Source organism: Fragaria vesca, linkage group LG3, assembly GCF_000184155.1.
Source record: "Fragaria vesca subsp. vesca linkage group LG3, FraVesHawaii_1.0, whole genome shotgun sequence".
NCBI lineage: Eukaryota > Viridiplantae > Streptophyta > Magnoliopsida > Rosales > Rosaceae > Fragaria > Fragaria vesca.
Genome location: NC_020493.1, coordinates 24,362,181 through 24,376,186, shown reverse-complemented (window position 1 = coordinate 24,376,186; position 14,006 = coordinate 24,362,181). Strand labels below are relative to the sequence as shown.

Sequence of the window (14,006 nt, the reverse complement as noted above, 5' to 3'; positions counted from 1 at the left end):
AAAATGCTATAAGATTCTAGCAAAAGAAATTTTATTTACACATCTCACATATCTAAATGCACATCCCATTTTTTTGTTAAAATTTTTAATTCCTCTTTTATCCCTTTTTATTAATTTTTTTTTGTACAAAAACAAATGGGGAAAAAAAAACCACTCAGTGTTGTCGAACACCTCTGGAGGTAATGAACTAATAATTCATTCAAAGCAATGGCTAAGGTTTAATTTATTCAATTGAGCAAGTGAAGAACTAAGGATCAACTCATAGTTACTGAACCAAATGGAAAAAAATAAAAAATAGTACTCTGTAATTCTGTATTGTCAAACACCTCCGCAGGTGAAGAACTAAAGGATTAATTCATTCAAACAAGTATTCATATAGGACTGTTTGGATTTACAGTAAACATAATTGCAGCCCTGCAATTTTTATAGAAGAATTTATTGACTGGTATAGATGTTTACATCATCAAAATCTCTAATTCTCTCATTTTTATTGTTTGTTTAATTCAGTATACTTATAGATATTTTAGTTTACTAACTTAGAATTATTGTTTGAAAAACAGATTGAAAGAATTGTGGTTGTTGTGGTTGCAGCCTTGTAGTTGGCGAAGCGAGGGAAAGAATTGAACTTTAAGATAGTGAAAGATGAGGAAGAAGAGAGGGAGGGTAACTGAGGAAATAATGGGTAAAAAATGACCCAAAAAATTTAAGAGTTAGGTATTAAGTAAATAAGGATGTGTTAATAAAATTACTCTTCTAGCAATGAAAGAAAAATTCACATTTAAAAGCAAAAATATGGAAAGAATGCAGAGGATACAGTCATAGTGAAGGTAAGTTACCCGTGTAACCAAAAAAATGAAAGTAAGTTACCCTAGGTAGGAAGATGAATGCATGCTTGTATACTCATTGTGCCTTATTTATCCAAGAACCTATATCCATTTTATTTGTAATCGTCAACATAATATTAAGAGTGTAGAGAAGATTTTATTGTCATTTTCATTTTGATTTGATATAATATGGTTATCATAAGTCTGCTTAAGTTATTGTTAGCGTGAGCCACATTAAGAATGTAACATTGTAAATACATTATAAATTTATTGTAATTATATCATAGTTATATAATTGTAATTCTGTCAGTTTATATACACTTTATTGTGAGATAAATAAGATATCAGGTAATTCATTCTCTCAAATCTTGTTATATTTGATTGTTACAAACCGGATAACTGCGAAGATAATAAATTAGAGAATCCAAATTCAGAAAGTACTAATCTCTCATTTTTGTGAGAAGATGAATGAAAATAATAAAGAATGGGTGGGCACAGTGAATGTGTACCCGGGGGCAGGAGATGGTGGATAATGATGACTCACAGAATCGAAAAAAGATCACATCAACCAAAGTGATGAAGGCACTAAATTGGCCTAGCTAGCTACTACTGCCAAAACTGAAACCCTCCTCATCGTTGCTTTCTGAGATGTCAATCCTTGTTTACATTATCTCATCGAAAATTATCTCTTATCTCATATCTAAAATCTGGAGGAGCAAAAAGAACCCCACAACAGAGAAATGGGAATGGAATAAACCCACTTAATATTCATGCTACTTGTACTACAGATGATCTTTCAAGCTTCTTCATCACATAATCTTGTCCATATTCCATTAGCATGTCGATTATTGGTATATTTTGGGATTGTTAGTCTGGCATAATATGTAACATCACTTACATGCGAGATAGCTTGACAAGCAGGCCCGGACCTGAGTCTGAGGCCAATGAGGCAACAAGCTCAGGCACAAATCTTGGGGGCCAAAAAATCTAAAGAGGTGAGAGGAGGAAAAGTCCAATTTAATCCATGAATTCAAAAAATTGAAATCTTAAAAGATAGAGGTTTTGAGTGTTTGAAACTATTGACATGGATGTTGATGAACCGATCAAAGATATGTCCTCTCTTCGTCCCTTGTTAAATACGTATTTCATTCTTTATATTGCACACAATGTGTTCGATGAAATGTAGTAAGTTTTGAAACCTATAATTTAAGACTTACCATATTATGAATGAATGACTACACAATGCTAGATTTTCGTTTGTGTTATTTTGGTCTTTTGGATCTAGTGTGTTTGCTACGATACTATTACGATGGGAAAGTTGATACGAAAGCTCAGTGTAGAGAGTGCGTGAGTGTATTGAGGGAAAGAAACGGTGTGGGTATCATTTTTGAAACTCGCCTCGGGTCATCAAATCTTAGGTCTGGCCCTGTTGACAAGTGATACAAGAAGGGCGTCCTAATCTGATGATCATGCCATAGTTTTTCCATGAAATAATGCAGAAATTGCGTTGTTTATTCCGCGGTGATGGCTTTTATTGTTATAAAAATGGTGGCTAAAGTGTACTCCTACAAGGCAAGGCCTAACTTGAATAAAACTCTTCCTATGAGGTATTTTTCACAACCAGATGATTGAGTGCTGGATCTCTTTAAGTATCGAACTCACATTCGTCCAACTATCAGGCCTAGCCGTATTTCAGCTAAACCAAATCCATTCGGTCTAAAACACTAGCTATTTACATTAGTGTCCAAGTGCAAAACTACAAGCAGCTTAATTTGTGCTCTCAAAAATCATGTGTTCAGTTAGCTTTGCTTTGTAATTGTAGCTGAATTATTGCTGTTGCGAAGTTTTGGTACCTTTAGAACAACCTTCCATCTACGAGGACATATGTAACACTTCTAGTGATGGCCAGGGTCAAGGTATTATGTCCCCCCCAGTCAATCACCACTTTATTTATATAAATAATGAGAGTCGAGATGAGCCTGTAGGCAAGTTTTCTCAACCCGATTACAAAAAAAAAAAAACCTTCCATTTGCCCAAAGTAGTATAGATCATTGGACCAGGGAGGCTCCTCATGATTTCGGGTTCTTTAGCATATTTTTTGAAAGCTTTTTCAAGACAAATCTTGGCTGCACAGTTAATATTTTACTAGGTAGTTAGGCACTCATGATCAAATTACTAAAAGTTTGATTAGAAGCCCCAGCTTTTTTGCCTTTGCCATGCCACCAGTTTAGGACACCCTGCTGTTAAAGCTGAATGCTCTCAAAGAGACTTGAGACTACAGTCAAATTCTCTCATTCCCCACTATGACTTGAAAGCAAAGGATTCAACAATAACAGTTGGGAAAAAACAGGTATTGAATTTTGGCTAAGAAGATATGAAACTGCAACCTAAATGTGCCTAAATTTTGTTAGGTAATGAAGGCTAGGGGAGCTCTCTGCTGCCTAAATAGTACGTTCATTTCAAAGGGAGAGTGCCGAGTCGAAAATTTCTATCTGAGTACGACTCATTGTATCAAACATTAATAGGATTTTAGGATAAGAAATTTCATACGAAATGTAGGATTATTTTCAGTTTGTGCTCGACACGATAGGCTCATTACTAAATAATTGTAGTTATAAATGTGATCCAGTGACTAGACCAAAAAAGAGGATGTAGTGTGTTTATTCTCAAGGATTAATTTCAGTTAACCCCCTTAAAGTTTGGGGTTAATATCATTTCAGTCCTTATATTCTTAATTTTGAAAATTAATCCCCTAAAGTTTCTAATTTTCATAAATCATGACTTATTGTTGAAATTTCGTCTAATTTGAACATTAAATGCTAGCATGGAATCTTAGAAAAGGGAATTTTTGTTGTTATAAGACTATTTTAGCCCTTAGAGTGAGTTATAAAATCAAAATGAAATTTCAGCAATGGGCATGATTTATTTTAAGGGGTAAATTTTCAAAATTGAGAAAACGGAGACTGAAATGAAGTTAACCCCAAACCCTGGGGGGGGGGGGTGGGGGGTTGTAAATGAATTTAATCATATTCTCAATTTGTAAGCCGCGGCACGGTAGGCTCTCTACTGAAAATGGTAGTTCTAAATGTGATCCGTGTGACTAGACTGAAAGATCATGTGTTTTATTTATTTTCAATTTGTGTTCGGCACGATAGGCTCACTACTAAAACAAATTGGTAATTATAAATGTGATCTGTATAGAACAAAAGAGGATGTATGAGATATATGTCAAATTAATTGTGTTACGCCCAACAATTTGTCCTCAGAAAAGTCTTGTAGCTAATTCATGACATGAAATGGGAGTGAAATGTGCACAACCATGATTACAATCCACACACCATGACCCACTTTTAATTGTGGAATTATTAAAAAATGTCACTATCGTGGATAGTTTAAAGAGAAAAAAATTAAAACATTTTTATATTTCTACAGTAAAAAGTAGTTATGCGGATTATAATTGAGAGTATGCGAATTTCACTCTCTTTACTGAAATTGATTGAAATATAGACACATTGTAATTTGTGAGTCACATAAGGCACATTTCACTCTCGTGGTAGTGCTTCTAGTCTTATTCATGTTAGAAGGTGGATGACTTTGCCCCCAAGGCAGTGGGATAGTAGTTGTTGTTGCTGTCACTAGCTATAAAAGGATCATCAGAACTCATAGTGGGGATAGAAAAGAACTAGAGATCATGAAAATGTCGGAAGATGAAACCCACAGAGTGCCATGTGTGCCTTATAAGTCTTCAATGGCTGCTTAAACAGAAAAGAATAATGATAATAGAGAAGAAAAAGAGAGCCCCCGATTCACACTTCCATTATATAACATTATAACCTAATCTTAATTCCTTGCCTAATAGAAATCATTTGTAAGGACACCTGTAATTATTTGCTAAATTATTGTGAATAAAGTGTGCATGTTTCACAAAGAGAGAGTTTACATCAGAAATGTTACCTGTCAGAATATGAATTTAAAAGAAGAGAAAGAAAAAGAGAGAAAAAGAACCATAAGGAAAAGCAGAATGAACTCATGAACATGAAAACCACAAGTATAGCCACCATTAGATTGGAAACTAACCAACATGATCATTTGAGTAAGGATCAAACTCCAAAGGCATATAGTAAATCTCTATTCACCAAGGGTATTCAATTTTACCATGAATTGTATACAGTGGTTGTTTATCTAGGTTCCTCTGTGGTAATGGTAATTGTGTTTCCTGTGTTGCTTTTTCCTTGGTCTCTTGAGCTATCAAAGTCCATGGAACCTCTTTCTATAAAGAATCCAGGCTCATTTGGCTGGGGCAAAGTTGCTCCCTCATTGCTTAACATGAGAACCACAGATGACATTACTGGCCTGTCTTTAGGCAGCTTTTGAACACACAACAGACCCACTTGAATGCACCTTAGCAATTCAAACTCAACATACGAGTCCTCCAGGCATATATCCATTAGCTCCAAACCCTTGTTTTGTTTCCACAATAACCAGACCTGGAGAAATAGCAAACCAATATGACTATAATTAGTCATTGAAACTGGCAAAATTACTAGAGATTTGAAGTGGCAAGAAACCAGAAACATGTAATGGTTACAGAGATATTCGCCTTATAAAAGTTGAAATGAGACATAATTGAGCAACAATGTTAACGCTAAAAAAATTTCAATAACTGTGGCAAATCTAACTTTAAAATGTATTGTTCTTCACTTGTGATTTGAGTCCCTTGGAACATTTCCCATAGGGTCCTAGGACGTGCTATTTGGGGTTCCATATGCATGTCTAGAGCACATTATTATTATTATTATTATTATTTTTGAGAAGTCAAGTTTAGAGCACATTAGATGCTCCAAATGCTGAAAATTTTGGCACCAACTAATTGATACTTACATGTCCCAAAAGATTGTGGTGGTGATCAGGATGATGAAACCCTCTGTTCTTTTTGCCACTTACTATCTCTAACAAAAGCACTCCAAAGCTGAAGACATCAGATTTCACTGAAAAATTCCCATCAATTGCATACTCCGGGGACATATATCCACTGCAAGTTCACAACAACACAATTCAAGTACTTTTAGTGATCATAATTGGAAACGAACATGATATATGCTTGTGCTAGAATAATAACGACTCACTATGTCCCAATTACTCGTTTTGTTTTAGCTTCGGTCTGATTGCGTCTGAAAATTCTTGCTATACCAAAGTCAGAAATTTTAGGGTTCAACTCATCGTCGAGTAAGATGTTGCTACTCTCAAGGTCCCTATGAATGATTCTTAGCCTGGAGTCTTCATGTAGGTAGAGAAGTCCTCTAGCAATGCCAATTATTATGTCTCGCCGCTTTTGCCACTTCAGCAACAACTTCTTGTTTTCATCTGCACTTGCCATGCATGACATGAGTTTTGTTCAGTTTTCCTCTTCTGTGATATAATCAGAGTATTCTTGATTGCATAAATATTAGAGGGTAGAATTACCAAAAATAAAACAGTCCAAGCTCTTGTTCGGCATGTACTCATAGATTAGCATCCTTTCTTCTCCTTCAATGCAGCATCCGAGAAGTTTAACGAGATTCCAGTGCTGAAGATTAGCTATCATTGTAACTTCATTCTTAAACTCTTCAAGACCTTGCCCAGAATCTCTGGAGAGTCTCTTTACTGCTACAAACTCTTCTTGTGTTAACTTGGCCTGAAAATTAGTACAAATATCAGCTGAAATGGTTTCCTCAAATTGAGATCAACTATTGCATGTTACCTTGTAAACCGGACCAAAACCTCCCTCTCCTAGTTTGTTTGTCCCGGAGAAGTCATTGGTGGCGGTTGCTATTGTACCATAATCAAACAGTGGCAACTCCAAGTCCTCCTCACTGGTTCTTGAGCCTGTGAAAGAGTAATTTTCAGCTTTCAGTTTTCAATTTTTTTAACAACAGTGAGAAGAACATATAAAAACAGGCCTCTTTGTCAGTGTCGAATTTATTTTCTCAAACTTTTTCAGCAAAGGAAACATGCAAGCTTACCCCTTTCCTTTTCTCTCTTCTTCAGATAAATATACCAGCATGACAAACCCAGAAAAAGAAGCATAAAACCTGCTGATGATATGACTGAGATGAGCACTATTCTCTTATGTCTCTGGCTGGTATCACCTAGTAGATCATGTAATACATAATTTTAGAAATTGATTCACAAATATACATATTCGGTCTTTTACTTTCATATGGTATGTTACCCCATTTTTTTTCCAAATCAGCAGCATTACAAGCATTTAAGCATGCCAAAATTGAAGCCTTCATGAACATACGTACACACATCTATTTTCTGACCTATTAATTTTGAACCTTGCAAGTTGCAACAAACAAATTGAAAGCATGAAGCTAGCTATGTGTTTGATGATATGGGATTGCAGAACCTAGCTGCTAGCTGTTCCTAACGTGCTGATTGCTAAATGTTAATGATTAAAGAGCCTAACTACAATAAATCAGGAGCCAATCAACAGCATTAAAGCAGAATAGGTCGCTTACCTAGTTCAGAAGCTGGCATCCGAATATGTATCTGGTCACCATCTAGTTCAACAATCTCTCGCATATCAATCAGCTTGCCAAACCACATCAGACAAGCTTTGTTTACACTGGTTATATTTGAATTAGCATAAGCCACACAGGAACAGTTCCTTAAACACTCTGCCTCACAATCCCCACTGCGGAGCAAGTTTTTGTTCACCCGAAAATCCAACAAGTCTGGCAGTTTCACATTATTAATCTTCACAAAACGTTCCCCTTTCTCACAATGCAGTTTTGTCCGCCTCGTGCACCCACTTGTCCAGTTAGAGAACTCCCATTCCTTTGGAGATATGGGAACAAACCCCTGCACGCATTCACAAATCGGTGAATTGTAAATCTTGCAAATGCCATTTGCCCCACACTCGCCATAAACATCACACTGATTGTTCTGCAGAGTGTACAGAACTGCCCATTCACTGCTCCCTTCATTCACCACTAGCCGCTGAGCCAATCCCGATTCAGTCATTGTCACTCTTGTTAGAATAGAAGCATCAATAACCTCGTATGTGTAATACATCTAATTGGTATTGTAGACAAAGGTTCGTATCAAAAAAGGTTTGGTTCGAACAACCGAAACCAGGAGTACCTGAAAATCGAAGACCATTCCAAGGCCCTGTCCTGAACACTTTCTTTGATCCTTGAGCAACAACAAGCTGAGGCAACTCAGGGTTATCAATCCTATATGTATATTCTCCAAGGGAGGGATCACTAGCATCTTTCCAACTAGTCAAGAAACGGTTTTGGCCAGTCCGGAAATCCCACCCCACCTTCATATCTGGTAAAAGCGTGTCTGATGGGTAATCAAAACTTTGATATACATAGCTTACGGAATCTGCTGCTGCTGTTGTTATAAGCGCCTGGTCTATAACAACAAGATTTCCTGTCACCAAAAGCTGCGCAACTGGGTTTTCGGCAACTCTGGAAGAATTGGAGGACCAAACTGTGTTGTTCATTTCATCTGAGAGAATAAGGCTGCCCTTTTCTGATAATTTCAAGGCTCCATTGGATTCTGGAAGTGGGTTTTCTCTGTTTGCAACCCATACAACAACATCTGGAAACTTCTTGTACCATAGTCCCAAGTACCATGCTGTAGAATTGGGAGGGGAGAAGAGTCCTAGTACAAATCTTTGGTTGGAAGTAACTAAGGTATCCGAGCCGGTGATGGATTCTGATGCAGAAATGGTATCAGCTGCAATGGAGAAATGCAAGGCTAAAAGTAGGAACACAGAGATGAAGATGAAAATAAGGACCTTCATCTCAGTCGGAATTTGCAGTGGCAATATTCCAGTGTCAAATATATATATATACAATATAGTATCCGAACAATGCCGAAGTCAGCACGGAACAATTATATAAGGTTTGACCTGTAGGTGGCTGCCGGAATCCTCCCATCACTTCCCGCCTTGTTCCACATCTTAAAGTCAACCATCGACTTTAAGTCCCCCTTTGAAGAAAATAATGCACATTCCAACAGTAGCATTAGGATTTAGGAGTTTGTAACTTTGTAATTTTCTTTTTTTTTTTTTGGATATAAAATGGAGGCCAAGTGACCTATCATCCTGGGAACGGAAGCAATGAATGCTCTTCCCAAGCTGCGGTTCAACCAAACTAGGTGGAGTACTCCGGCAATATCCACCCCACTCACGCCATGCTACCACTAGACCAACCCCATTGGGTTGAAGTTTGTAATTTTTTATCACCTTTCAAAGTTTTCATAGTAAAAAGAAAAACCCTAATAATTAGTCTTATTGCAGCTTTCTTTCCTTTTTTGGTGACTAGACACTAGACAGTATAGAAAACCACCACTTTGGTCAAAACACAGAATATTTGGAATAAGAACATCATATGTTCAAGAATTAAAAATGAAAAATACAAAAAAGGTAGATAGCTTTTAAAAGAAGTAATAATAGATGCTAAATTTGGTAAACAAATGAAATTATCTGCAGACTTCACTTAGATCAGTGGACTAATCCAGCTACAAGCATGTTACAACATTCCTAGATTCACTATAGCTCACCTACCTCTCAAGCAGCATTACCAATTCGCAGTGTACAGTATGTGGAAACAGGTCAACTGCCATTGCTTTTACAGGTCGAAAAGGCTCTGAAGCGGGCATAGACTTTGCCCTGTGCCGTGCCAGACCGGCACTGCTCATGTTTCTCCAAGCTCGGTTGTTCTTGTTCTTTTCAATTTTATCAGGGGAAGGTGTACAAAGTTCGATGGCATTTGCCACCAAGGTTTCAGGATTGCAGGAGATGTAGCTACACCAAATAAGAATAAAAGTTAGATTCCAGTAAATAAATGAAGCTTATAAACTCAAGGGGAAAAGCATGAAAACTAACACAAGCCTCCGTAATCCAGAATGAGTTCTCAGAGCTTTGATCACCTGCATAAATGAACAATAATCAGGTTCAACTAGATTCAGAGTGTATATTGGCATCAAAATACAAAAATCATCAATGACATTGACATTGTTAGGTGCATATGTTGTAGCCAGTATCGTTTTATCTAAATTTAAGTCCACAGATGCTTGTTACAAGTACATTTTTTATCTAAAATAAATAAAAATAGATCACCCGACCAAGAACATGTCACGAACATTGTGGGAAATCTAAATATACTGTATACCGAAATGAATGTGAGATGGAAACAATTGGGAGCAAAAATTATGCATATATGTCGAATGGAATCAAACTTACTGTTGGATGAAGTCCGCTGCGTGGAGGATCAACAATAGCAACAATATTCTTGAAACACCGGACTGGACTTTTGTTCTTTTCAGAGCTGCAACTTTGCTGAAGTTCATGCATGCCATTTTCTATACTATCAGATGCAGTTTTACCATTTTCAGGCTCATGGCTTGAACTCTCTTCAGGGTTGGGTTTTTCATCCTTTATTATCTCTTCATCAGTGGCAACTATTTTCTTTTCGTCAGTAACTATAGCTTTGTCACTACCTTCAATGGCATTAGTGACTTGCTTCTCAGGTACAGTAAGGTACTCTTCCAATAAAGACCGCATCACATCCTCTGCCTGTTGCATGATGGATGACAACATCCCAAATAAAAGAAATTACAAATTCTTCCAAAAAAAATATTAAAAAATAAAATAAAAAAAATTAGTGAGTTGATTGGGGGAAAAAGTGAATTTCTTCCCTTGATTGCACCAAAGTACAATGTATTTGTTCATTGATCAAAAGGCATAATATACTTTAAATTATATAAATCAATAAATAGATGAGAATGACAGCCCTTATTCTCACCTTTGAACACACAAATCTACAGTTCTTTATGCCATTAATTTCAGCATTCCTCTGAGCATCTAAAACTGCAGAAGCATTCATTTCGATGCCAACAACCTGCAAAAAAATAAAAATACAGGGAATGCAAGTTTTAACAACTAGAGGAAATTTAAAAACAAGATTTGGGAAGGCTAGGATCTTGACTATTACCATACCAACACGATGTGCTAAAGTCAGCCCAATTGTTCCTGTCCCACAACATACGTCAAATAGCAAGGTATGAGGACCCAACTCAGCCCAATCCCCTGCAAGTGAGTATAGTTTCTCTGCAGCAAGGGTATTAACCTGCAATATAATTGAATATATGAATAATTACTATTGCAAGATAAACCTTTCTGCTGAGCATGAAGAACACAACAATCTGATGCCCACCTGGAAAAATGCCGTTGGTGATATACAGAAGCGAAGATTGCTTATATAGTCATGAATTTTTGGTTCTGTCATGTTGTTGGTGGCCTGGATTTCAGAACCATTCTCGGCTTTAGAAATACATAATGAGTGTAATGGAGCATCAGCTGGTGCTACATTTGATATTCCTTGGTGATCCTGAAAAAAAAAAAATCATCATAAAAAGATCATGCTTTTAATTAAAGATAAAATTCAGAACGCAAAAGGACCAACATTCTATTGAAATAGACCCAACCTATCATTGAGCATAATTTCACCTGACATTGTTACAAACTTTTGTTATGAGTAAGTTTATAGAAAACTTGGACACGGGGAATAAGTACCTGAATTACAAAAGCTGTTAAAGGTAAAGATGGAGAATTTTCCGTGGCACCTGCAGAAAAAGCTTGTGCAAGCCTCTCAAACTCACTGGTCACCAGTGAATTGTCAAATCCCGCAATTGACACCTATAAAACGATGAGGGTGAGAACATTAAATTGGTTTAGTTATATGATTTGTCAATGTTTCAATCACAGTTTTCTCTCCAATTTTTAACTAAATTCACTACTGTAAAAAAGGGAAAGGGAACAAAAAAAAAAAAAAAAAGAACACTAGTAAATATACTAACCTGAACCATAAGCAAGATCTCTGACATGTTGAGCTCACAATTTTCAGCATCAGAGACCGAGCCTGATCTCCCTTCTCGAACCTTAGAAGACATATCAAAACACCACATGTTCAATGATTGAAAGGATTACACCACTTTTCAGGTACATCGCAGTAGATTATGTATTTCTCTACTTGGAACAGAAGCAGTTACGATATGTCATACAGAAATATACTTACCGTCAATTGACGCCAGAAACCATTATTCTTAAATCTGTTCCAAACTGGTAAACTTGATTGTTGCAAAAATTCCTGAAAGATAGAAGCAAATTTGCAAGAAATTGCAGAAACATTTGGGCAGTCTAAAGGTTCCTCAACTGCTGTAACACCCTCCCTGTAAAGAGTTCATTCAGTAAAAATAAAGCCCAGATGAACCACCAAAAACTTCAATAAAAATGCAAGTACCTAAAGTTTCCAAGCATAAACCCCACAGTTACTTTTCCCTGTAGAGAATGCCCAACCGAAAACTCGCACTTGTTACGATATCCATTTACAACTGGGGATGCTAGTATACCCTCCAAAATGCAGGGAAGACCACCTACAGTAATCAACAATTAAATCAGAAGAGAATGGTGAATATATGACAGCATTCCAGGTTTATTTCAGCATTCATCTTGAAATTGTAAGGTGTATGACCATCACCTATTTCCCTAGACTTTAAAATCCATTCTGGAAGTGGAACACCATTAGGACAAGCTTTGCGAGCATTCCTGGTCTGAAAATAAAAGTTCCAGTAGTTTAGAAGTCGGCTTCCGTGGGTAACGTACAAGGACATAGATGGTAGTAAGAATCTGCGTAACAGAGAATAAAGACAAGCTCACTAACAAGCTTTTTGAGAATCTGTGTAACAGAGCTCTTTTTTTGCTCCAATTGATCAGCGTAAGGCATATGAGCAAGGGGAGTCACCACAGTACGGGCACTTCGTCCCTTCATCCCATCACCATCCTCAACCCCATTTGCCACCATAGAGTCTTCCCCACTCTCCCCAATCAACGGTAAACCCAATGCTGATTTAGTTTTCTTTTCAAATGATCGAGGAAGGACATCTGCAACCTTTATATTGTTGTTCCCAATTGATATCCCATCCAACGCCTGTCACATAGAGATTTTCAAATGACAGTTAATTGTCGATTGGTCGCTGGTGACTATCAGAGATATATAAGTCAATTCTATCAATTCCTACATAATTTTTATAAAAGAAATGTAGTACTTCACACCATCATTTGCCTTCTAATATTTGAAACTCCTAAGAACTTAGGATCATAAAACTCTGTTATATTTGAAGGTAAATTACAGATTTCAAAGAACACATTTTTCTCCCTCTAAATTCCAATACAAGTGTACTTGACATATTACATGGTTTGTACCTTGACAGCAGTTTCGAGTTGTTCTGCACTTTCGAAACTCATAAACCCCAAAGCCATGCCTTTCTTCTTCTTCGCCGATTTATATTGAATACCCTGCTATTCATTATCATATACCAACTTCCACAGTTAACATTCATAATCTAAAATGTAAAAACCAGCAAGTAAAAACAAATTACTTGCCTGCTCACTAAGGAACTCCTTCAACTTATCCGACTTCCAGTTCCTGGGCAAATGGACCAGGCATTTACTAAGAGCAGGATCCGACCCGAACCCGTCTCCCTCACCGTCCTCGTCATCATCCTCCAACGCCTCCGTCATCATGACGTCATCAATGGCGGCACATTCCTTCTCCTCCTCGCACGACGCCTTCTTGGCCCGCTCCGACGTCGGGTCCCAAGTATTATCGGGTCGGGGCCGGAGCTCCGCCTCACTGTGGGCGTAGCGGCACCCGGCGCCGTGGCCGCAGGAGGCGTCCTGGCGGCGGAAGAAGGAGCAGAGGCTGGTCTTCCATAGAGGGTGTTGCTTCGTCTTATTATCGCCGCCTTCTTCCTCCTCCACGTCACGCTTGCGCTTGTCCCCTGAAACGGCGTCGTCTTGAGGAGGAGGTTGGGTTTCCGCGTCGTGCGGGGGTTGCGGGTGATCTGTGGAATCGTGGCCGTTGATTTGGGATTGTGGGGTTTGGATTGCAGGTACAGAGGGGAGGTCAGTTGGAGAAGACATTGTGTGAGAAGTAGAGTGTGTACTTGAGCTTATCAGTTTCTCCCAGTTGAGTTCAGTTTTAGGTTTCGTGTTTGCGCAATGTGACCCCGCGTACTTTAAGCGTGCGTGTATTCTAATTAAAACGAAATCGGGTACCGATCCGGACCCAGGCCCATGGGAAAATCTTTGGGACAAAAAAAAAAAAAAAAAAAAAAACTAAA

General features: G+C 37.7%; 1 protein-coding gene and 1 pseudogene across 2 annotated transcripts; both read right to left on the bottom strand.

The window, feature by feature from the left end:
• Positions 1–4,953: 4,953 nt before the first annotated feature.
• LOC101297715 lies at positions 4,954–8,622 on the bottom strand (annotated as a pseudogene). Its single transcript, XR_184394.1, has 6 exons — positions 7,328–8,622; positions 6,565–6,710; positions 6,288–6,498; positions 5,951–6,188; positions 5,706–5,856; positions 4,954–5,311 (listed from the first exon to the last, which is right to left on the bottom strand). The product of XR_184394.1 is annotated as a G-type lectin S-receptor-like serine/threonine-protein kinase At4g27290-like (transcript).
• Positions 8,623–9,218: 596 nt separating this feature from the next.
• On the bottom strand, positions 9,219–13,849 carry LOC101314834 (zinc finger CCCH domain-containing protein 24-like). The gene is made up of 14 exons (XM_004294976.1): positions 13,267–13,849; positions 13,087–13,179; positions 12,545–12,811; positions 12,362–12,434; positions 12,125–12,257; positions 11,900–12,053; positions 11,682–11,762; positions 11,398–11,520; positions 11,039–11,212; positions 10,817–10,951; positions 10,628–10,723; positions 10,066–10,398; positions 9,709–9,752; positions 9,219–9,627 (listed from the first exon to the last, which is right to left on the bottom strand). The coding sequence occupies exons 1-14, from the start codon at positions 13,804–13,806 to the stop codon at positions 9,384–9,386; spliced, it is 2,490 nt and encodes an 829-aa protein (XP_004295024.1). The 5' UTR covers positions 13,807–13,849; the 3' UTR covers positions 9,219–9,383.
• Between the last annotated feature and the right edge of the window lie 157 nt (positions 13,850–14,006).